This window comes from Stegastes partitus, unplaced genomic scaffold (genome assembly GCF_000690725.1).
Source record: "Stegastes partitus isolate 25-593 unplaced genomic scaffold, Stegastes_partitus-1.0.2 Scaffold7, whole genome shotgun sequence".
NCBI classification, from domain to species: Eukaryota; Metazoa; Chordata; class Actinopteri; family Pomacentridae; genus Stegastes; species Stegastes partitus.
In genome coordinates this window covers 356,978-382,084 of record NW_007577738.1, presented here as the reverse complement: position 1 = coordinate 382,084, position 25,107 = coordinate 356,978, and the positions used below count along the sequence as shown (strand labels likewise).

Sequence of the window (25,107 nt, the reverse complement as noted above, 5' to 3'; positions counted from 1 at the left end):
CACGCTCGCGAGAAGCAAGGCTGCGTGACGAACCATCTACAGCGGAAAACAGTGGAGCAGGTAAACAAACGAGACACGGAATGCAAGGAGGCCACCACAGAGAGAAAGAAAGAGAGCACAAAGAGGCAATGGGGTCAAGTCAAGAAGGTGGAGTAGAAAAAGGGAGAAGGACAACATGTTAAAGTGATGGGAAGTTAAACAGATAGAGAAACTAATAGGCATGAAGAAAGGAACACTTATAGAAGAAGTTCTAAAGACCTATAAGTGTCATGGAGAAAAAAAATCCATTTGTACACCCATGTTCGTAATTTGTGTCTCCTCTTGCAGAGAACCCCAAAAAGCTTTGGTTTAATATTTATATTAACGAAGAAAACATTCATGAAGAGCTACAGAACCCTAAAGCTGAATCTTCATGAACATCCTCAGTATCATAAAGGCTTTTACTGCAAAATTATCCATTTTCATGTGTTCAAGGGATCCCAAAGATCACACAACGTTGTGTTTGAAACCAAAACAGAAAAAAGTTTATGTATGCCCAAGAACAAAAAATAACTATTAAATCCCACAAATTCAAAACAAGACTAACAGCATGATGATAAAAGGTTACGTAAAATCAAGAGCATGAGTTTTTTAATCATGCATAGAAAATCCGTTTTTGCTTTTTTTCCATGACACCTCCAGGGCTCCATAAGAAATAGACAAAAAGGTTTGGAAAAAAAAAAAGAGAGAGAAAAAAGAAAGAAAGTAGACCGAAAATAGCAATGCAGAAGAAAAGACAGGGAGAAAGAGTGCCATACAGACTGAAAAGGTTACAGACAGATAATCAGATATTTTGGATCCTGCTGAAAGATATTTTCTTTTAAGTTGCTGTGCTTTTCGTATTTGAATTATCCAGTGGAAGTGAACACTAGGCATTTATAGTATGTTATATGTAGTGCCTTTATATATGACTGATGTGAAAGTTTGCTGTTTTATTGTAGACCGTCAGCTTTTGACTAACAATGTTTCAGACTATTGCTGTTTAAGTTTGCAGTGAAGTCCTGGGCTGGTTGAGGCGGAAAATGAAATAATGTGTTAATCAAGGATGGAAGATGCAGATCTAAAGTTAAAGCATCAATGACGAAGATGAAAAAGAGGGTAAAAGGCACACTAAAAAAAGAGAGCAAGCAGAGCAAGCAGAAAATTAAGCTATTTCGCCTATCACTTAAGCGCATAGCAAAAATATCCCATTTAGCCAGATATTTAGTCTAGTATTAAACTTTTAAATCTTGTTTCGAATCACAAGTGAAAACACTTGTCAATGCATATTTTTTAAGGGAGCATCACGTGAGTTGCATTTTAGAAACAAGATTTAAAAATTGAATAGTAGACATGTTGACTTGTTAGGGATATTTCTGCACCATAGAACATAACTGAACCGTTATGCGTCACACATGACTCCTGTCCACCCCCAGAAAACACACAAAAGAACAGAAAAAATAAATTTGTAAAAAACAAAAAGCTGGGAGGAATAGGATCAACACCTGTGCAAGCAAGCGCTGTCAGAAAGCAGGACAGACTTACTCAGAAGCTGTGGTTGTGGCTGAGACAGTTGGGAGGGGGATTGTCCAAACACAAATGGGCTGTGGACAAGGGAAGAGGAGGAGGGAGGTTGGGCAGCTTGCTCAAATACGGAGGAGGAGGGAGCTGCTGAGAGGAAGGGCCCAGACTGAATGGAATTCAGTATGGCACTCAACCGGTCACCTGCAAACATGGAGACAGAGGAAGGGGAAAAACTACAGCTTATACTATGTTTTGAGGATTCCAACGGGGGATGAAGGTCATTCAGTTCATTTTCTATCAGTCATTCAGTCTTCTCCCACAGCGCAATAGATGTGCAGAATGGAAGGAGATGTTATGGGCATCCCAGAAGTCCTGTTCATAGATAGTGCAACTGGCATGAAGAGTTGGGTGGCTTGAAACTCTCCCAGTTGAATTGAGCACAAAACGATTGGGTGGTGTAAAGTCAAAAATAGTCTGAATGCAGATACAAAGGACAGGGAGCACTTTGGGGCAAAAAAAAAAACAAAAAACTCCAATCACCAAACTGTTCCATGCACAGCAAATGTGCAATGAACAGAAGCTGAACAAAAACGTGATTTTCTGATGAGCTGTTTTCACCAGTTTGTTTTTTGGATTCTTAGATGAACCCAGCAACTATCGTTAGGTGGTTTGTTCCCATTAGCAGCAACAAATTGTTGTGAATTTGCCACAGCCAGGTCTGGTTTGCACCACAGTGCACCAGTGTCTCCTCCCATTTCGCAACTCTATTTGTGGAAAATATGTATTGAAAGAGTAGAAGAATGGGTCTCTTCCTATGAGTCAAAAAATCCTGCACGTTGTCATCATCAGAGGTTCCGAAAACATATTGTGAGACAAATTGGACCGTTTTCCATGATGACTGCATGAGTCACTTGTCAAAGACATCTCACAACCTCTTGGCATGAGTTTTCTTCGGTCACTGGTTCAACTGATACAACATCCAGTCTTGATTGGGCTTTCTAAAAAAAACACTGAGGGTCAGCAATATATGGTGTCTCAAGAGACGTGTTGACATGTGAGGATTACATCCTTTGCCATTTCATCAATCCAAATATGGGCAATGGTGGGAGCTTGGGGATGATGAACTACTGGGATGATGAACGTCAACAGATTAGTACTTAAGCATGTGACATCTGTCAATAAGGTCGGCTACAGAGCTTTGTCACACACCCACTGATAATGCTGCCTCACAGCAAAGACGACGAGTGACTCAAACGTTCCATTTGTTGGTTCAGCAAGGGCTGTCACCATGAGCAAGAGCACGAATCTTCAACATGGCAGTCGTAGTTCACCGTGTAATGCGGCTCCCACTGATGGCACATGTGCTGGTCCACGCATATTTGTGAGGTTTAAAAACTAAATGTGGGAGCACTATTTTTGGAATATTCTGTGTTTAAAGAAAGGAGTGAACGTGAAAGACTGCTGGTTTCTGAAAGGGATTTGATTGGAACTTGCTGGGCAAGTCATGGAAAGACATGAGGAAAGCTAAGGTGAATTCTCAAACCACCCTGAGAGGTGACGTTGAAAAGAACAAGTGTCAGAAATATATAAATGCCTCCATCTCTCCACATCACAAACCATCTTAACCTCTCCTACTAGCAACAAGCACTTAGCCTTATAGTTCTTGCATTTCAGCCATTTAGTTCAAATTCTTGCATGTGCAAGTCAGCAATTTTAACAAGAGAACAGCCCTACAGAAGGCCTGACACTGTGTTTGCATTTTGCATACATTCCATTATCATCTACGAAGAGTTGCAACAGAGTACGGCTTACACAGGTTTACATTTACCATGGTAGAAGATATACGTGGCCATGACTCCATCCAGACACTTCAAATTACATTTATTCTAGTTCTGCATTCTTGGATCATTTACATAACAATAGTCCTCTAATTAGCACGGCTAAGTATCTCAACAGAGCAGCCTCCTTTTTTGAGCAAAGTGAGCAAGAGAAAAGAAAGAATATTGACACTGCATCAGCTTGATATTCAGGCAGAAAGGCACACATACATTTTTGGCAACCATTCATTGATGGCATAAGCAGAATTGATGAGGTGACGTTTGTTGGACTCAACGATCTTTTGAAGAAAACGGTGATTATGTAAATGATCAAATGTTTTCAAAGAGAGTAAATTAAGGCAACGTAGTGTAAAGGATGAGAGAGGTGGTCAAAACCAGATACTGTATGCAACTGTAGACAAAGCCCATAGAAGTCCAAATGACCGGAAGCACACTGACTGGCACATGCACGCAAACATATGCCTGACATTGCAGAGATGTTAGGCATGAGATAACAACAGTAGACACAATAAAAACATGCATAAACAAAAGAGATGATAAGTCAGTGAGAAATGGCTCCTGTGACTCTAAAGAGACTGACTTAGTAGAGGTGCTGTTATATGTTGTGGAGGTTAATTTGTGAGTCCTGATTTTGCATTAGCAATGAAATTACAATTAATGAAGCAAAAGTATCTGCATGAACAAGGATTAGTTATATATTTTAATATTTGGGCACAAAAAGTGGTCTTAAGATGTAAACCAATGTATGCAGTTAAAATGCATTAAACAAATTATATGGAAAGTCTGAAATCATTTCATGTATGTTTCAATATATACAACAAGGAATAGTTAAGACAAGGGGGCAAAGTTAATTACATCAATTTGACGATTTAAAAATGTCAAACATAAATGAACACCATACAACAAAGTGAATATCAAAATAAAGTGATATGCAGATTATGTATGCTCTTGAATTGTTAAATCTGTTAAAATTAAAAACTCAACACGACATCGACCTCACCTTTGTTGTTAGAGATGCCATAGTCAAAGCCCTGTGCTCCATTTGAAGTTGTGGCTCTATTGAAGGCCTGCACAGAGAACGGGCTGGGTGGTGGGGTCTGGTTGCCATGCTCCAGCAATGCTTGTTCTGCAAGAGTAAATTAGATTACATTACCTCATCACATTCTGAGGTTTTCAGATTTTCACCAGTCAGTGTAAATCTAGGTTATAAGGATCATTAGACAGTGAGATCAAGCTGTGGCTTACCGTCATCGTGGCGAAGGTACTGGTTTCCACCGCGGTCTCTGGCCAATGACCAGGCCTCTCCTTCATCACTCTCACAGAACTCCACCACACTGTTCTTATCCAGCTGTACCCAGGTTCCCTCTGAGTTGACCACCTGATGCACAAACAGCATTCTTTATCCACACTCACAAACACTGGACACTTGGCACACACTGTTAATCCTCATCTATCACAGCCAGTCACAGCCATATTTCATATTCACCAGCCCTACATCCAGTTTATTACTGCACATACGAAACCATGGCACAAACTCCTCCACAAAAGATCAAAGTCTGACATGCAAGCATTCAACTCATCTGATTGACACAAACAAAATACAAAGCAGTAGATCACATGAAATTGATTCTGTGTGTCAGCAGACACTGCTGGACAAAACTGACGTAGCTGAAATATAAAAAAAAAAAAAAAAACTTACTCTAAGAAAGGGGAAGCTTATTGAAAGGTAAATGCATGAAGTTGTGTTTTCTCAACTCCCTGAAATATTATCATTGTGGAGAAACAGACACAGATGGAAGTATTAGTAAGTGCAGGCTGCACCTCCCAGATCCACACAGGGCATTTCGAGTACAGGCTCAGGAAACTACTGAACAGCATGACACACCACAGCAGCCAATGACAGGTTATGACCAAAAAAGGGGAAGCTCCACATCACCAGGCCAAAGACTTAGATGTTCATTGTCAGAAATGTTAAAGTACAAGAAAGATACAGTCAAGGCACAGAAAGGCTCCAGCATTTTGCGATCAGACTTCCATTGAGAAGTCTCGAGGCAGGTGAACATGAAACCCTGAAACTGCAATGGATTCATAGACAAACTGAAATTAGTAAGTCAGGAAGCACGCAAAAAAAGTTGCAGCCACAGGAGTTGATAAGACCTCAACAAGAAAGATAGAGAACACACACCCACACCCAGAAGCAGCTGATGTATTGCCCTTTGAAAGAGAGATTACATTTTAAGGCCAAAATCTACTAAAATTAGCTATAGGACATAACGTGATCTAAACAGACTGAATTAATCAGCTCCAGCCACAAAAAACACATTGCATTATTTGGGGTGAGTGCGTACCTCGCCTATGGCCTTGACCTTGTTGCCAAGTACTAACATTCCAATGGGGATACCCCTAAGGTTTGGACAGCTTCTGATGTTGTGACCAGAGGGGCCGGTCTTCACTACCTTATAAAGCCCCGGGCCGCCGCCCTGCCCTGCCCTGTTCTGCACCCGAATGGGGGCCTCGTGGGAAGGGCAGCTGCTCACCTCCTTTACGTTCTCCTCCGACTGGCCCCTGACCTCCTGCAAAAGTTAAGAGCATGGATTAGAGTCAGAGTACAGCACAAGGCAGGCTCCAAAAAAGTTTAAAGACGAGCGCAAGGCTTGAACTACTAAGCCCTGAAACATTGTTGTGAAAAGCCAATGTTAGCAGTGTAACAAGGAGTTGCTGTAAAACTCATGTAGCTCAGCCAACATTCCCTGTTCATAAACGCAAGAATATTACACCTTTCTCAGAGAAACCATGAGTTTATTTCTCATAGCAAGAATTTAAAAAGCACCTGGACATGTGACCTTCAACCCTATGAACCCCAGGTTTTAAAGTCATGTTATCATTAAAAAAAACAACAAAAACAAACAAACAGAAAAAAAACAGAATTATACCATTTTTCAAAGCCAAAAACTGTGCAAACAGAACGAATCAGTAGTTTTTAAACTTTAAGACAGTCCTGGAAGCATTCATCTGGAGGTGCCACTCCAACGCAATCATAACCAAATCAAAGCCTAAACATGTAATATTTTATCCAAACCAGTTTATTATACGTGTCGTATTCAAAAAATGGCAAAGAAAACGTTAGCACCAACTAGATTTTGTAAAAACCTTACAATTCTGTGCTGCTTGATGCAAGCGTAAAGCCACAACTGACTCAGCTGCAACCAAGTCACATAAAAAGAATTAAGATATTTTTCTGTGAACTGGGTTGAACTGCAGGCTGTGTTTACACAGTGCAGTGAGAAGGCAAGTATGGAAGTAAATTAGGAGTGTAAGTACAATATCTACAGTGTGTAAAGTCATTATTTATTCCCCGTAGTGGTAACATTTGGAAAAATGTACATATCGATTGCAGGTTTTTAAAATTTCTGTTAAAATTTTTTTTTTAAACTAAAAATAATTCAACTTTTTAAAATTCTATTTTAGAATGTATGTCAATATACCTTTATTATACTGCACATAAGACATATTTGAGTTCTCTCTACTTCTAGCCATGGTTGTGCTGCTTCCATAGTGGCACAGTACTTTAAATCACAGTGAAAAAAAGAAGTCAACAGTAGTTCAAATGTAACAGCAGCCAAAAAAAACCACCCACAAAATGCTTGGGGTTCAGAGGGTTAATGTCTTAAACCAATCGCTCACCACTTAGACAAGGAAATTTATTTGCTTTCTTGCATTTGATGACAAGATCAACACACTGACTTAACTGCCCACTAGAAATCAGGCTACAGCTAGCAGTATCCATCCTCAACAACAGGAAGTAATAGGTCAAAACCTATATTTTTTTGTCCCCAGATATAAAATGCCTACACTGTGCATCTATTTTAATGGTTTAAGAAAGTAGGAAATGAATATTCCATTCAGCATTGTAGTGATGCAGTTAAATGACCAAAAGACAATGGATCTACTCAGATTAAGTCGAATGCTTACTTATTGTCACAGTCTAAAGGGAGACATGCTATAACACACATGGATACAGGACTATATATGACAAGCCTCTCAAACAAGACCTCATGCAACAGACTGGACATTAGTATCTTCAAACCCATGCAACACACAAGCCTCAACAGTAATTACTTAAAATCCCAAATGTGATCACTGCAGTGGTCTACAGGAACAGTAGCTGCTGATATAATGTATTATCACTGTACAGACAACCATGCAACTAGAGTTTGCAGCTCTTGTGCCTAAAAATTAACACTGTGGGAAAGACTACAAAATCACAAGGGGTTCAAGAAGACAAGTAGAGTAACAGATAGATGTTTAGCTACGGGGCAGTCAAACTAGTTGTCCCTGCTCATATAACTCACCTGTGGTGGGAATATAGTTAAGGGGGTCCACGACAAAAAGCCGATATCCCTGACTCCTTGGCTAGCATTAAAGACATTCTGAGCAACAGATTGTGAGACAGTCAAGAAACAGTAGACGACTCGAAAGAGGAGAGAAAACGGGAAGGGGGAAGGTGCTCATGTATTTTTTTGGAAGAAAAATAGCTTGGCTCTTCTGGATTTTCCAGGATAAGAAGTTGTTTGAGAAAGTGAAGAAGAGAGGACAGATTCTGAATGGAGTCACATTGGCCGGTTAGTTGTGGAGCAAAGATAAAAGGGCCCATAAGGAACTGTGAATACAGGCAAAGCCTGTGAAATGTTTGAACACTTTACAATAAGTGTACAATCATAGGCATTAAAAAGACAGAAACCCAGTTGCAGGGGTATTGAAAGTTCACTCCAAACACCTCGGGGTCATAATTTCCAAATCCACGACCAAATGACTTCAAAAAATTAAAAATAAAAAGGAAATGCGTATCGAGAAGAAACTTCCAAAAAAATTCCCCACTTGGATGATGTAGTGTGTCATGCTGTTCAGACAGAGACCTTACATGGAAGCCTCCTAGCATCTAAAGCATCCCAATGCAGAGGTGGAATTGGAGAGCAGAAGAGGTACAATTTTACACAGGAACTTTTTGTGGACCAGTGATTGCTTCATGACAGAAAACCACCATCTTTGTGTACATTCCCTGTTAATGCAATTTTATTACCACCAGTCAAATTCTTTATTCGTTTCTGTTTTGGGTTTTTTTTGTGCATATTTTGGCAGTTTTTGTGGCATGGAGCAACATGTGGGAGGAAACCTTTGTTATCACATGCTGCAGTGTGCAACCGTTAATGAACTGTGAGTGAGAGGCAATGAGGAAATGAAGACTCAACAGTGCAGACTGACCAACTTCATCACAGAATGTAATTGCTCCTTTGCTACTTATATCCCTTGTCTGTCGATCCCTGCATTGGGGTCCACTTTAATGCACCAAATATATACTGCGCAGCCATGTGAGCATGTAAACGTGTTACTGTTGTGTTATAGTAAACTTTCTGCCTTCATATGTGAATTCATGCATGCGCACTCCCAGCGGCTGTTCCTTTGCACAGTTTGTTAGTGAAAGATTCAAACTCAGTGTTGCTCAAATAGATATTTCATGCAAGAATATACCCCCAACAGTCTGATGATATACTCTGATGATTTACCATGCTTCAAGGACATTTAGGGAGTGGGTGCCAAACACAACTAGGTCCTTGAAAACCCATTATCATTAAACAACACAGATGAGCTCTTCCCCAAAATGAACAGTGCAGGAGCTTCTTGATATTCAACTGAGTCAGACTACTCAGCAGGCCTTCTTCTACTTACGTCGGCTGGGACCAGTAGGCTCCTGCCCAGGTGCTGGTTAAAAGAGAGGCACCAGGCTTCAGTGTACCCATTCATGCTGGGAACATACTTCTTTACTGTTTCATCATTGAGCCTGAGCCACACACCATCATCATTGTGGATCTAAGGGAAAACAAGCAACAGAGCAGAGCACAGCCATGCCATCCTGTTACTAAGGAAACAGGAGGGGGAGCGTCCTCATACACAGACACACTCGACAACTCTGAGGCTGCAGGAAAGTTCTTAGAAAACGACACGCTGAGGTTACAGCAGGACACAGGTAAGATGTATTAGAGAACGTCCCTAATGCCATTATCAAAGGATGGGAACGCAGATAAGATGCAGGTCTGGCAAATATACTCAATATGTGTCGCATTACAGAGCTACCAAGAAGTATGTTCCAGGTTTAATTTTAGATTTAAATGCTGCTCATGCTTTTGATTTATGGAGAAGGAACTCTATTCTTTCATGTAGCCTCAGAGTGCCTTGCAAGAGTATAAAGCAACATAAAGTAAGAGCAACAAATTTATAAGGTAGTGATCATTATTGAGAGAGGTAATTACAGATAATACAGAGAAATTATCTAAGAAAAGTTACTTGAGGCTATTAATCTAAAACAAAACTCTAAGTACTGCAGCACTTTTGATTCTGTACTTGTGATCCAAAGAAGAAGAAACAGAGAAATAGAATATAAGTAAAGACTAGTGCTCCAGATAGTATACTTTACAATATAAAAATTATAGTCTGCCTGGTCTAAGGTCAATTACCTCGTCAATGAAAGTGATGGTGCCATTGACATGCACTATGCCTATCTGTTCACTCTGCAGGGAGGGGTGACTACGCACACGCAGGCCTGCGCTGTCCTTGGACACAAATTTGCGGACCTGAGAGAAGCAGAGGGGAGATGGAGACCGTGAGCGGCAGGAGCAAAGAATAGAAAGAAGAAAACGACAAGAAATGCAGCAGGAGCAGAAAAAAGAGGAAGCAGTCCAGGTTGACAGTGGGAGATTGCATGCCACACAGAGCCTGCTTCCAAGTACACGCATACAAACAGCGAAAGATAAGGAAACTTCAGGAGCTCAATTTTCAGTAACACCAGCTGGATGAAGTTGGTGTTTATCCAATCTTTCTTCATCTCCTTATAGACTGGTGCATGGAAAGCCAGGAACACGTGTTCCAAAGGAGTATACACAACAGTGATCAAATACGCACATTGTTGCTTGTTTCCCCGTGATGAAAAGCAAAATCAAAGTGCCACAAGTTTCACAAAATGATGATGAACCCAGTGTGCTTAACGTCAGTTTGATGCATTTTCTGCATCTGAAGCAATTGGCAATCACAACTCATTTTAAAGTATTTATCAATCCCTTCTGCTTTCAGAGACTGCGAGGCTTAAATACAGTGCCAGTACACGGTATGTTTACATGCACACTATAACCTGAGTATTGTGAACAGACTCAGAGTCACAATATTTCACCTTATTATATGAACTCATCTGGTTATGGGCAACGAACTGGAAAGTGCTTTGCTTGTGTGCACATTTAGCAGAGTCAGCACCACACTGGACTCCTCTTTCCCATCACCCAATAAATGTTAAAGGAGGATTTATTCACTGGTTTACTTTGTATCTCCACTATCTTGCACTTAGAATTCATGTTTATATAAATTGCTTTCTATGGACCATATCGTGTTGTGACTACCAGAAGAGCATACAAAAACAAGGGTGCGAAAACAGCGAAAAGCCGCAAAGAGATGCAAAATAAAGTGCTGACTCTCAGTGTGAATAAAAATACTAAAAACGTTTCCCATTACAGGGAGCTCCTTGTTCCAGCTCCGTGTTCATGCCCTGGTTGGTCAAGTAAAAGAAAACTCACCTTGCTAGGCTGAGGTTCAGCCTTTGGTTTGACCATCTGAGTGCCAGGTGGTATCATGCCTTTGGGAGGGTCTTTGACTTCTACCTCCAAACCAGCATCTAAAACACAGAAAGATCTGCAACTCAACTTTGTAACATTTCAAAACAATCAATTTGTCTCAATAGCAACTACACTGTGATACACCACTTGATGGGGTTTAAGGGGATGGTGATCATTGTCAGTGCATACCCTCTACTCCTTGTGTGGGTTATACTACAGAGAACATACAGGGTTTTTAAATGGCTGTTTAGACTGACATACCTATTTCAATCCCGTCAATAGTGACGTGGATTGTATAGAGGCCGACTGCTCCTGGAGTCCAGTTAGCACTGTAGGTTCCATCAGTGTTGGCACGGATAAGCATATTCTCACTGGGTCTGTATGGAGAATTATCAATAAGTAGATCGTATCTCACTGAAAAATGTGTTTTGTTCCTGCGTTATCTCACTTACCTCTTTGGGGTGGGAGAAGCAAAGCGCAGTTCTTCAAAGGAGTAGTTTTCATATGCCTGGAACAGACACACACAGTGAGTATTAAGGTAACAACAAAAACTCTGCTCTATCAAAACAGGGTTCAATTTTAGACTAACAACTCTGTTGTTCCATAAATCAAAACTGCACCCATTGAGACACTGATCATCTTTATCTCAGTTTAATAATGTATTTCTTCTTTAACGCTCTGAACCTGAAAATTTGCCGTCATGTTTGAACAGCATGCTGTTTGTTAGAAAATTCCAAAATAACTGAGCTGTAAAAACTGTAAGAATTACTGGATTTTGACCAACTAATAATGTGTGAAATTTAAGCCCTGTCGAGAAAAAAACAACCAAATCTAAGCTAAAGATTATGATATTTCATCAAAATAATTGTATTCTATGTCTCATGTTTGCTCCAAACAGTTTCTGTAGAAAAAGAAATAAATAAATAAAACAACCAATTAGGGACCATTCGGGACTCAGCTGCTCACCAACAGTCATGTGACAAAAATTGAGCATCTTTGTCTGAGCTTGAACTGCAGGCTGTGTTCACACACAACAGATAGGAGATAACTTTTGGAAACACCTATGCTTGTCACAGCTTCTACTGTAAAGCGTAACTGACAATACTGACATAGCTACACTACAGTCACTGTAACTTCTACAGGAGGCACTGTAAGGCATATACTGCAAATCAGCTAATCTGAACAAACAGCTCCCCCCTGTGGAGAATCTGCAACCTACTTAACGTAAACGAGGGAGATGGTAAGTGAGTGAAGCACCAGTTACACAGTGCTGACCTTCATCATCGTAATAGCAATGTATCGAGCTTCTTTCACAATCATTGGCTCATATGTGGCCTCCAGCTTGGGCATCGGCAGACCTCCAAAGGTTAGGTCAGGGCCAGAAGAAGAGGGAGAGGAGCTTCCAGGTAGCCGCTGCAGCTTCTTCACATTCTCTGGCTGCATTGACTTCTTCTGTGAGACAGGTACAGCCTTGACCTCCACCTAGACATGAAATCGATAATAAACAAGTCAGAAAGGTCTGACACCGGTAAAATGCTGAATAATAACTCCTGTAAACTACTTTGGAGATTTGCAGGAAAAATTACGCTGTCATTTAATTTCTGTTTGAAGAAGCAGTGCAAAAGCAATTATCCTGACCTTCATGTTGGGAACATGCACCACATCTCCATACTGGTCTTTGGTCTGCACAACCACAGTGGCTGGCCACCCACAGCGTATATCATCTTTGTTCAGGATCAGAGATGTTTTCTGAGGATCTGCATAAGAGTCTGGCTGCAGCCACCTGGACAAAATTAAGAGAGAAAGAGTCAGTAGTGTATGTCAGATTTATAATTATGCATAGGAACTACCAGTCAAAACCTGAACTGCAAAGACAACTTTCCCATACTTCACATTTTAAGGGTAATGATGGACTAGGATTAGTAGGAGACAACCAGAACTGTGCAGTCTGAATCTCAAAAAAAAGAAACATACCTGGCCAGACGTCCTCCACTTGAGTTCTGTACACAAGTGATAAAGTCCTCAAGGAAAGAGTGCTCATTGGTTTGGAGGTGCAATGGCAGGTTCCCCTCCAGGGCCTCCAGAATGGTAGGAGAGTGAGACAAAGCCAGACCCTTCCCCAGGATCCCTGAGTGGGCTTTACACACCTGGGTGAGGGCAAAGGGGGATATAAAACGAGAAAGGCTGAGTCTTTAGAAGGTATCTGATTGCTATACCAAAAGAAAACTGTTGTCCAACCATTACGAATAACATACCTGAAGAGAGGCTTCCTCAAGAATCTCAAGATCCTCCTCCAGTTCATTGCCTGGAATTAAAAACCATTAGAATCACAAAGAGATTTATTCAAGACAGCTGCAGTGAATTCCCACATGCACCGTTTTCCATACCTATAGGGAGAGCCAGGTCTTTCTTCATTAGAGCTGCGGCACACACACTGCCCAGGTAAGCCAACTCTTTCTCTAACTGGATGATGCCCTGCAAAGTCCAAAATGCTTAGTCATAAGGGTGATTTTTTTTTTTTAATAGAATTCTCTAGAAGACCAAAAGAGTGCAGTACAGCCATGAGATCATGACACTCAGACACAATCGCCTGTTATCAAGAAAGATGGAAGATCAATCTCTCAGAGTGTCTGTACCTCATCAGGACCAGGGTTGAATTCATATCCCACAGCCACACACTTAAAGCCGTAGAAGCAAGCCTTCTCATCCTTCACATAATCGGAGGCAGTTTCAAGGGAAAAGAGAACTTCGTTTCCTGAAAGTAGAGAGGATACATACAGTCTTGTAAATGATCATTGGTAACCTAATGGCTGTCTGCCATGACAAGTGACTCAGTAAAGCATCATTAAGGAGAACAAAGCATATACAGGGTGACAACAATTCATATCAATGAACTACAGCTGGGTTGTGAGAACATGAAAGATTAAGAATGGTATTACAATCCAATCACCACTTTCTTTTATTTATTCAACATCATACAATACATTTTATCATGAATACTGCAAGTGCTCTCAAAATAAACAAATGAATATACTGTCCTAATACAGAATATGTGTCTTCCTGCTATGTGTTGGCCTGTCTCTATGCCTTTTATGGTCACCATAGTGCAGACAATTTAGGGACTTTCTTGTCTAAACTTCCCCTGTCAGGATTGTAGTGAATCACCCTGGGTCATGAACTTGACAATGTCATAGAGACTTAAGGCATAGGGCTTCTGCCAGTACAAATTACCTTGGCAGAGATGTTACGATCCTGCCCAGAATATAAACGCTGCGGAATTGAGATTGACAAAAAGTAGACAGCTAATTCTCATACATATAGCCAAATGTTAGGAACAAGGTAACTGGTAATGAGATATTATGTCAGCTGGAATGCATGCTCATTATCCTTTCAATTAATGTTTGGCATGACTAATTCTAGTTACTAAGTTCTCCTTAGATGAAAACTGCATTGCCATATGCAACTTTAATGCTTATTAATGTTACTATGACTTTTAAGTACAAAATATTAACATTATCATTCAACTGTCCAACATGTTTTTGATATTATTTCAAAAAGCGTTTTCGAAAGTAAAAGCAATTAAATGCAACTGTGCATCCACCAAAAGATCAATGTCATATTGTAAAGTAAAGACATTTAGTATTTGTTGATTGTATAATAAAGTTTATTTTAAATCAACTTTTGTGTCTATTTTTGTCTTGTATGTTAAGTTTTAAAGTTCAGTAAAACGTGGCAAGGCACATAAGGTATCCCAATTGTTCCCATGACATAAAGAGAAACAATAACAGCTGTTGTAGCAAACTTTTTGGGGTACTTTCTTTTTACTCCACTGCTATATTTTATGTGGATTGCCTCTTTTAAGTCTTCTGGTTTTAGAAGTTTTTGTTGTGATTCTGCTATTGCTAAAGAAATAACACTGGTGCAGTGCTTAAAGTTGCATGTACAGTAATAGTTGTTTTTTTACCTGGCAGCACGAGGACGGTGGTCGGCCAGCCTGTGGAGCCCGAGAACTTCTTCAGCTCCGTCCAAGTGTTGATGGTGTCATGGATCAAGGGTTTGCCTCCTAGGTTGGACAGGTGGAGCGTTCGGCTGGGGATGAGCAGACGCAGGACGTCCTCTGGCTGTGCAGTGCCACACTGTGGATCAAACTCAATGGTGGTCCAACGAACACAGTCTGGGAATGACACCTGAGCCAAAGTCAGAGGAAAAAAGATAAGTAAAGATGAAAGTAATATGAATTTCTCTCTCCAAGTTGCTTCCGTTAGTATGCCAAAAGACATCTCACCCTGTACTGAGTGACACCAGCTTGTTTGTAAGGGTGGTCGCTCTCAATCACTGAGTAGTGGTTTGAGGTGGTGCAAGCTGACAGGCCCTGCTCAGGCTGGTTTCCAGTGGTGCTGTCTGTTGACTGATTGGGGTTGAATGTGGGTGGGGCGTATTTTTGGTTGAGGGCAGATACAGCTGGGAGCAGCTCTTGAACAAGTCCAAAGACTTCAACAGCAGCCTAGAAGAAGAGGAGACATTCTACCTCACACAAAAGTCCCATAGGTGAGAAACATTTAAAAGGATCTCCTCTCCTGGTTTGAACTCTTACCTTAGGTACAGATGCGGCTACAGGGCCAATGTAGGCCAGGATAAGAGGCAGGAGCATAGAGAACAGGCTGGAAGAACTTAACAGCTCAGGGATATCATCCACTGGAGACAAAAAAGGACAAAAATAATATTGAAGTGAGGCTGAACAGATCAAGCTTCATGAGTGTCTACAGCAACTACCAATGCTTTTGTGACACACGTGTAAGTTGTGCTTACCATCAACAGCAAAGGCCCTGTGCAGGAGGTCCTTTGCAGCTCTGACAACAGCACTGACAACAGACAGAGCTCTGCTACAGTTTTTGTCCTCCTCATTAGCTTTGCTTAGCAGCTGAGACTGGAGGTCCCCATCATACTCACTCCTTCAGCCACAAGACAAAGTCGAGTCAGCAAAAAAAACCCAAACCAATAGCTTTACATATGTGATATTAGAAAATGCTGCCTTTATGCATACCTGTAGTACAGAATCTGTGGGATCTGTCCTCTGGTTTGGTTAGTCCCATTGCTACTCAAGCTGCAGGTGCTGAAGGTGAAAGATACACCATCAGAGCACTGCACCGTTGTCATGCCTCCGTCCCCATTTGCCGTCCGGCTGCCGTAGTTTCGTAACCGAACTGCATACTTGACCCCTTCCTGTAATTGCGGACAATCATTCAGAAAGCATATGCATTACAACAAGATCCAGCAACAGCATGATGTAAGCTAGGCAACTGCTACAGGTATTTTATGTCACAAGAAACAACAACAAAAAAAACATATACATATTATCCTGTGGAGATCTTGTATGTACCTTGAGTGGAACAGCCTTGTCCAGGCGAATCTCAGCAATGTCACTGGGAGAATCATCAGTGCTGTAGGTGCCCTTCACCAGTTCCAGAGACGTCCATCTGTGGGAATGTGCTGAATCACCTGGGTGCTCTGTCTGCGCCTGAAGGGTGAAGGAACATAAGAATAGTAATGATTGTAAACTAGTGAAGCAATAAAAGAAAACACAGCAATCTTGAGAAAAAATAGTCATCTAAAAATGGTTTATAATCACTTACATCATCAGCCAGCACCTCTAGTTCATACTCATGGATGCCCCCTCCTCCATAGACGCAGACGCCCACCAGCACAACGCCTGGCTTGTCCACTGTCAGACAGATGGCATCGGGAGAGCCGTTGCCCGTGTTCCAACTCCGGCCCTGGCTTGTTTTGGTGAAGCGGTTGGGAGATGCTTTCACAGAGTGAAGCGAGTTCAGCCCGTCGACCTGATAAACAAGGACACTTTAAGAAATGTGGCCAAACATATCCAACCTATTGCATAATCACACACGGTTAATGAACATGTTGGGTGAAAAATACAAAAAGTTTTACTAAAAATCTCCATCTATGTCTTCTGCATGAAAATCGTCCTTAAAAAACAGCATTCCTACCACAAGGAAGCATTATTAAAAACAAAGCATAAAAAGAGCAATACATTTCAAAGTAATAGATGCCATCTAAATGTGAAAGCCAGCAAAGTATTTTATTTCAAGACAAATGGATGATCTCTAAAACATAAAATGAAATCATCTGAAAAAAAAACTTTGAAATAAAAACAGCTCACGCTTGACATGTATTAGGTAATAAAAAACTACTACTATTTATATCAGCCTGCTGACTTCAGAGAGCCAGACACAGCTGTACAGGGACCTATCCAGGTACTCGGAGGAAGGGGAGGGGGGTTGTTTCCCTGACAACAGACTGGGGAGAAAAACAGTGGTGTCGAGGGCTGCCGTCAAGTGACGTTGCTATGGCAACAGGAGCTAAAGAGTCCTGACTGCAGTACATGGGTATGCGCATGAACCGGGAGAGTGCTGATAATTAAATGAAGAGTGTGAGAGAGGGAGGGCGAGAGACATCAGCCGCTCCCACTTAATGACTCAGCATCCCGTTAAAACAATACAGAAAATCCAGTGCCCCCCCCCCTTCTTTGTGTTGCCGTTTTTTGGCAACAGTAAGCACACCGTGTCTGTCACTGTGAAAAGTTACTTCGATAACAAAAGACTTCTAAGTAAAAGGAAATGGCATGAGAAAAGAAGAAAGAAAAGGAATGAGGAACAACTTGGCCTGAGCGACAGATCTAATCTAAAACTTGTAAAGCTGCACCGTGATGATCCTGATTTTAGCAGAATTGGGAGTGGACACAACTGTAGTCCAAGCTGTTTGAAAAACAACAATGAATGTGACAGACAGAAATGATTACAACATGAATGCCCAGAGAAGAGACAATACAGGGTAACAAAAAAAGACACTGCAGATGACAGTTCTGTTCATGTTCCTGAAAAGAAAGCTGTTCAAGAGCACACAAAGTGTTTGTCCAAGCCAAGCCCCATGGCCTGACATTCAGGCTTTTAATGTGCGTTGTGTAGGTGACAGAGTGATGTTAGTTACCTCAGAGCCCAGGGCAGAGGCAGTGAGCTCAGAGACGATGGAGGCCAGCAGTCCACAGGTGTTTGAGACTAGGTGTGGAGAGAACAGCTCCACTTCCTTCCTCAGACTCTTCCTCACTGGCAGCACAACAATCACCAGCATCTTCTCCAGTACTTCTCGGAAGCTGGTCATGCCCATCAGGTTCTCCTCCGTCTAAAGGAGTAAGCAGTAGAAGACGTTTGACATCCCAATTTTGATATTTTTGGGGAGTAATCTGTGCTGTTTAAATGAGAACTTCGTCAATTATATAGCACATTTGAAACAACAGCCAATGAGCCAAAGTGCTTTCCAGTACAGAAACAAGATAGGGTGGCAAATTTACTTAACAAGTCTAAATATTAGGATTAATATCTCACAATGTTTTTATTATCTAAATGTACCTAAGAAAAAAAAATCTCCAAGTTAAGACCCTACAATATTACTAGTATATGTAATACAAAATACCCTCACTTACTTAAACGTTAAGGTTAAGACCTTACAAAAATATACACAGAAAACCCAGGGAATCCAAAGATTCCCTTGAAGCAAGCTCACTGACAGTCAGTGCAGAGAAAGAAAATCCTGATAAACAGCAGAACCAGGCTTTAGTCCAGATACTGCTGATGTGATCAAGTGTGAAAAACTCACATGGCTTAGTTTCTCCATATGGGCCACCAGCAGGGGGAAGCGGTGAGCAAGAGCAGAGTCATTCTCTGTGCTGACTTGTTTGACCAGTGAACGCAGCAGCACTTCCCCGTCATACGCAATGGGCAGGATGGACGTCAATTTGACGGAGGTGTTACACAGAGCAGACATTACGGCTGCCAGCAGACGGCTGCTGGATGTGCGGAAATTGGCCTCGGCAATGTCCTGAAATACAGAGAGAGCAAGAATCAATGATTTATTTTTCCATGGTACTGACACTCTAATTCAATCAGTAACATTATTGGGAAGAAATGGTTCCCAATCACCCAAAGCAAAATGCAAATTAGCATTTTCAAGTGCTCTTGTGCAATATATCTAAAACTACTGCCTAAAAGTAGAGCTTAAATTATCAGTTTATTGAATATTCATTTAAATAATTCATCTAGAAAAAAAAACCCATTTTCAGGTAGTCAAATGTGAGAATTTGCTGCTTTGCTCTTATATTATTGTAAATAAGTATATGAAAAGCATTTGCCTGGTCAAGGCAGTTGAGCAGATCACAGAGACAAGCCCACTGCAGAGCTGGAGTTGGGTAGAATGAATGGAAGCAGGCAGTGAAGGTGTTGTGGCATTCCTGCAGCACAGCTTCCAGCAAGGTAAGAGGCTGAGACAAGTAGCCCTGAGGGTCATTGTCCAGCTTCGTCAGGCAGTTGTCCATGCCTTCTGAGAGGATCTTCTTCAGCAGACTGCGTGTCTTTCCCACGCACTCTGCCAGCTTGCTCGACTCCTCCACCACAGCTTTGGTGCTGGCTAGAAATCAAACGACAAAAAAGACGAGGAAAACAATTTGAGACATGATCAGAAGACACAGAGTTCAACTGAATTGTACTTTTGAAATAAACACTTCCTGAAGTTTAACTAACCAAACGATAAAATGTGTTGGCAGTGCTTATTCTTTCACTATTTTATATGCTTTCATAGTAATAGAGTACGTGAATACTATAAAATTCATGTAATATGCAACAACAGTTTGAGTAGGACTGTGATGTTTTTTGTGCATTTGCATAAAGTGCATTTTATTTCTCTGTTTTCCTACCTGCAATGGGGAAGATCTCACAGATGTAGACCCTGAGCAGGCGGAGGCAGCACGTGCCAACAAAGCGAAGTCTCTCCAGGTCTAGCAGGGTGGCTGTGTACTGGAAACCCTTCAGCCCTCGTAGCTCCTCCACACCCAAAACCAAGGTGGTCCAGCTCCAGTGAAGGATGCTGAGCAGAGACTCGAAACATTCCTACGAAGAGACAGCATCGCATAGAGTAAAACACAGTCGAACAAAGTACTGCAAAAAAACAACTCATCAGATAGAAGCAAAACCGTATTCAAAACATAGACACTTTACTCACCACTGAGACTGTACGAGCGAATGAGCGTTTCAGGATATGGACTGGTTCACTGGTCTGCTGTTTCCCCTTCGATGCATTTCCATCATTTGAAGGAAGCCTAATATTAAAATGTAAAGAAAGAATCATTTATTTGACAAGTCTATAGACAACAAAAGCGTAAATCAAAATGTAACAAATTTGTACTTGCCTGTAAAGGAGCTGAGGTATTTGACCTGCATTGACATCTGTACCGTTGTTTGACTTTTTAGAGCTTTTGAACTGAAAGACCACACTAGGAAAAAGGGAATAACAAAAAAAATAATCAAGACCAGCACTCTACTTTAAATATTATTAACAAGAAACGTGACCAATGGACACTTTAAAAAAAAACAAAAAAAAAAAAGATATATTGACTTCTTATCTAAACTGTAAATCAAGTTTACCCATCATCAGTAGTGATGGTAGCCTGTCCATGAGATCCGCAGTCGCTGCTGGGACCAGACACTCGGGCCCACGCTACATACCACCAGCCGAGCTGCAGCAGCACCGGCTCATCAAACATCATTGCATATTTCTCCCTAAAAATAAAAAAAGACCATGAATCATACCGATCAAAGTAGATCACATCATTCCTTTTTCCTTACAAAAATACCTGCAGGAACATAAGGCGAACATCATTTCAAATGATGCGTTAACTGTACCTGGCAGCACAGTCATAAGCTAGAACATCGGTCTCAGCCAGCAGATCACCGTCTGTCTCGTGGTCGCCGCCGTCAGGTCCCAGCTCAAACAGCTGCACAACAACAGAACTGGGTTAATATTATTGTAAACGGCTGTAATTTGAGACAAGGATAATCCATTGAGTTTATATTATCCTCCAGTAGTACTTTAATCATTTTAGGAGATTTATCTATTGCAATGCAAATTATTGCAGCTTTGCATTAATTATAGTCACAACATTTTACTAGCTTTGCATTTCTTAAAAATATTCAGTAAGATTTGCAGCAGAAATATGTCAACTGACAACTGAGACACCCGTATATTGAATTTACATCAACGCATGCAATGGATGTGCCATAATTATGACAATGATGAATAAATGCTTGATTTGAACAACAAACACATACCATAAAAAACATCAAATGTTCAGAAATGTGTCTGCTCACCTTGATCTTGGCAGTGTACTCCCCTCGTCCGCCGAAGAGGCCCAGCCCACCCAGCAGGATGTCTGCATCAGCACAGAAGCGGATGGCCTCCACAGAGTGGGCCGAATAACCCCAACCACCACCGTGACCTACAAACATCACATACGGAATCAATGAGGCTAAGCAGGGTACAAAAAGGCTCAGTTGTTTATCCAGTATGACAATTCAGTTAGCTGTGTACTAAGAAAGGTAATCATCTAATTTGAACTGAATCTTTCATATTAAAAAGCTTTGACTAAAAAAAAAAAAAAAATGCAAATGTCCCATCTCAATGTTATTTGTTTTGTACAAAGAGTCCACTAACTCTCGAAGCGGTTCACCACGCTGTAGTCCTCCTTGGAGTAGACCTTCATCACTGCCTGGGTTTCTTCCTCTGCGCTGGCTACACCCATCTTCAGCTCCTGCATGGCTGCTAACGTGTCCAGGCAACCTAGGTGAAAACCGGAGTACACTTCTGTTTAGCAATGAACGACAATTAACAGAAAGCCTCGTAACATTCTTGCAAACACATCATATGCTTGCCGACAGTCAAGTCATTTTTCTCCTAAAAAGATTGAAAAACAGTGCTACAACAATTTAAAACAAAAAAAAAATTGAAATAAAAATCTTACAGTGATTACTGTTCAGACTAAGGTTGCCACTGCCTCTTTCATGAGGGGTGCCTACGAGCAACTACTCAAATTTTTTGAAGAACAATTTTTAATCTTGGAGCCTGGGAGCCACATAGACAAATCTAAAGTCAGTGAACTAGACAGTGGTTAACACCTGGTTTTAAGCAGTGCAAATGTCTAGTTTTACTCTATAAAACTTAACAGATGTGTTGTAAGAAATATGAACATATATATGTAAGACATTTACAAAAAAATCATGAGACACATCAGCCATTTGTCACTGCTAAATGGCTGCTGCGCAGGATTACCGAGGATGTGTAGGGCTCCGTGAGAGCGAGTGGTGGTCGCATGTGATCCTGATGGCAATGCAAGCTCAGGACTGAGGATGCTACAGCGAGCTTGTAGATCTGTTGCAGAGGGCATCCTGGCATCAGCTATCACTGCATTGTAGCACCACATCTCCCTTGAGGCTGGCAAAAACCTAGAAGCACACAGAGAGCAATGCGACAAGGATTAAAAATGTGTTTTAAAAAAAAATAAACCTACAAGTCATTTTTGTATGCTACTGTTTGACTAAATCGTGAAAATTGGGGATAGATACTGACATTACCCTAGAGACAAATGATACATCGTACATTAAACAGTCATTAAGCCCATTTCCATTTTATTACTCTGCGTCGTGACTGGACTGACCTCCATATGACGTCATACACTGGGTCCAGACACAGGCCAAATCCCTGCAGGTCCTCCTGCTCAGAGTCGTTGAAGGTTCTGCAGCTTCCATCCATTTTGTTGATAAGCAAGCATTTAAATGGAGGTGGCTCAGACACAGAGGAGGGCACAAGGCCAATGATGTGTTTGCTGGCAAAGATCTCCGAAGTAGCTAGGACATGGGAGTTGATGAGAGCCTCATCGATCCGCAGGAACGTCTGGTCTCCGCTGGCACCTATCCAGGTAGCCTTTCGTCCATATTTGGCACCAATATTGGGCATGGGAGATGGCTTGGCATTCCAGTAGGGCATGTCCAGGATGGGCCGGCCCAACTGCCCTTTCTGGGAAACAAGGAGACGTATTCGCTTTCAAGATTTTGACACAAACAGTGCAAGATATCTGTCCTGCAATGATTACAGACTGTATCATAAAAAAAATATTTGTCTTACCGAGAAGCTGCCAAATGTGAAGACCTGCCCATCCATGAGGAGAACAGCCGTGTGGTTACTGCCTGCTGTCACCTGGACACTTGGACCTGGAAGGGCTTGCACCAGAGTTGGAGAGCCCCTAGCAGGCAGACATAGTACATTAAATTCAACGTACTGACAATATTTACGACAATTAGTAATGATTAATAACAACAATTAATTGAAATAATGTGGGTAATGTCTTTCTATGATTTGCATTTTTTACATATCTGTCTGTTCTGTTACAACTACGTGCAAATGAGAATGCTATTTTCCCCAATAACTATTTTCTATGTTACAAATGAAGACTTTCACTTGAGTATTTATCACAATTTTTTATACCTGGAGTTGACATCTCCATGTCCGAGCTGCCCATGTTGGCCGTAACCAAACGTGTAGACATCTCCATTCTCCATCAGCACCACTGTAAAGCAACACAGCCATGTCCGTTATTTTCTCACTTTCTTCACATCAAGGTCAGCTTACTATTGTAAGCTGCTTTTAAAGAAATGCCTGAAATAATATGCTAATACGGGTATCCTGGAGACTGACCAGAGGCAGCCATTAAGGAAAAGAACCCACCTGAGTGGTGAAAACCGCAGCTGACCTGCACAGCTCTCAGCTCGCAGTCAAATCTCACTGCCCCTGGGGGGTAAGTGGTAATTTTGCTGGCATCCTTCTCTCCGCGCTCACTGCTACCATCTAAAAGGCAAACACCAAAGTCAGCACGTTTGAGCAGAGAGTGAAGTTTAGTAGCAGCTTTAGAACGCCGTGGTGGATGTCTCTGCACAGACCTGGAAAACAGGAGCTGGAGGGGGGAAAAAGGAGGACTCAAAAAAAAAAAAAAAAACAAGGGGAAAAAAAGGGGGGAAGCATGCTGAAATAGAAGGGTGGGATTCACACCTCTATAACAGAAAGGCTTTTGGAAACCAGTCCTATTATAGATGGACAGACTGTTTTGCAAAGAATTTGAGTTTCTTTTTTGAACATCTGTCTGTGTATAATGAGGAAGATGGAGTCTGGTTTACCCTGAGCCCTGCAGGTTGTCAAAGTTTTGTTGTGTGAGTGAAAAAGGTTGGACAGAGCACCATGCATCACAGTAAATATAATGACTGTCAATACGTTTTTGGACCAGGAACCAGCTCAGTGTAGTTAACCTTTGTAACAGAGACCACACAGATGAGACAACAGCTTAAAATTTCAATAATTTCAATAATTTACAGTAAATATTGACTGGTTCATGGCCCAAATAATGAAAGAGTCGGGTTAAAAGTTTAGCTCATGGACAAAACTCTCAATATTAGTGAGTACACAGAAGGGCTACTAAATGATACCTTAAAACAAAAGCTGTTTTCTTTGACAGGAACATCAATATAGGGGGATTTAGAGCGACCATTCATGAGTGTAAAACCATGAAGAAGGATGCTCAGGGGACATTCTCTAAATGAGCTAGCCTTTCAACTGTGCATAAACCATAATGGAAGGTTCCACAAAAGGAAAGTTATTCAGCAAACAGCCTCAATTTTTAAAATGATAATAAGGGTGAAGCCACAGCTGTTCTGAAATACAATATACAGGGTCAGACATTCATTCATAACAGTGGATATGAGAATGTTTTTCAGAATATACATGTTCACGGGAAGCCTAACAAGGGCACGATGCTATTAAAGCTAGGCACCAAACATCTGGCCCCACCAAAAAAAAGTCCAACAGCCATCTCAAACCAGAAAGAAAAGTCACAGCAGCAGCAGCAGTACAGACAGGAAGATGTAGACCTGCACTAGCTGCTTGTGATATCTGTGCAGAGAATGAACGCTACAACTGCATCTTTTTTATTGTTTTTATAGTTATGTTTTGTCTTTGACATTTTCAAATTTACATTTTGTATAACCGAATCATATTTTGCTTGGAATAATAAACTTCACGAGGATATAACAGTCGCATTGTGGTGTGTCCTCAATCCTCCAAGATTGTCCTGGTTACTTTAGAAAGAGTAAAAAGATGCTTCCTCGCAACCACATTTTGCT

General features: G+C 41.2%; 1 protein-coding gene across 16 annotated transcripts in view; it reads right to left on the bottom strand.

Moving 5' to 3' along the window:
• The window catches only part of mycbp2 (MYC binding protein 2), a 66,834-nt gene that overhangs the window by 15,101 nt on the left and 26,626 nt on the right, over positions 1-25,107 (bottom strand). For 6 of the 16 annotated variants that reach the window (XM_008281757.1, XM_008281765.1, XM_008281782.1 and 3 more), the window contains 37 exons: positions 23,663-23,782; positions 23,423-23,504; positions 23,063-23,180; positions 22,596-22,954; positions 22,211-22,383; positions 21,596-21,721; positions 21,253-21,380; positions 20,788-20,879; positions 20,530-20,664; positions 20,295-20,378; positions 20,108-20,204; positions 19,803-19,995; positions 19,242-19,516; positions 18,710-18,931; positions 18,044-18,235; positions 16,672-16,878; positions 16,419-16,556; positions 16,083-16,261; positions 15,848-15,990; positions 15,633-15,733; positions 15,324-15,542; positions 15,003-15,225; positions 13,675-13,793; positions 13,426-13,513; positions 13,294-13,343; positions 13,013-13,185; positions 12,677-12,821; positions 12,314-12,520; positions 11,491-11,546; positions 11,300-11,415; positions 11,000-11,097; positions 9,893-10,009; positions 9,108-9,248; positions 5,729-5,953; positions 4,626-4,758; positions 4,381-4,506; positions 1,564-1,743 (listed from right to left, as the gene is read on the bottom strand). In XM_008281757.1, coding sequence (XP_008279979.1) covers positions 1,564-1,743; positions 4,381-4,506; positions 4,626-4,758; positions 5,729-5,953; positions 9,108-9,248; positions 9,893-10,009; positions 11,000-11,097; positions 11,300-11,415; positions 11,491-11,546; positions 12,314-12,520; positions 12,677-12,821; positions 13,013-13,185; positions 13,294-13,343; positions 13,426-13,513; positions 13,675-13,793; positions 15,003-15,225; positions 15,324-15,542; positions 15,633-15,733; positions 15,848-15,990; positions 16,083-16,261; positions 16,419-16,556; positions 16,672-16,878; positions 18,044-18,235; positions 18,710-18,931; positions 19,242-19,516; positions 19,803-19,995; positions 20,108-20,204; positions 20,295-20,378; positions 20,530-20,664; positions 20,788-20,879; positions 21,253-21,380; positions 21,596-21,721; positions 22,211-22,383; positions 22,596-22,954; positions 23,063-23,180; positions 23,423-23,504; positions 23,663-23,782 — 5,580 coding nt within the window. The remainder of the gene's footprint in view (positions 1-1,563; positions 1,744-4,380; positions 4,507-4,625; positions 4,759-5,728; positions 5,954-9,107; positions 9,249-9,892; positions 10,010-10,999; positions 11,098-11,299; positions 11,416-11,490; positions 11,547-12,313; positions 12,521-12,676; positions 12,822-13,012; positions 13,186-13,293; positions 13,344-13,425; positions 13,514-13,674; positions 13,794-15,002; positions 15,226-15,323; positions 15,543-15,632; positions 15,734-15,847; positions 15,991-16,082; positions 16,262-16,418; positions 16,557-16,671; positions 16,879-18,043; positions 18,236-18,709; positions 18,932-19,241; positions 19,517-19,802; positions 19,996-20,107; positions 20,205-20,294; positions 20,379-20,529; positions 20,665-20,787; positions 20,880-21,252; positions 21,381-21,595; positions 21,722-22,210; positions 22,384-22,595; positions 22,955-23,062; positions 23,181-23,422; positions 23,505-23,662; positions 23,783-25,107) is intronic. The other 10 variants (XM_008281789.1, XM_008281805.1, XM_008281812.1 and 7 more) reach the window with 8 other exon arrangements.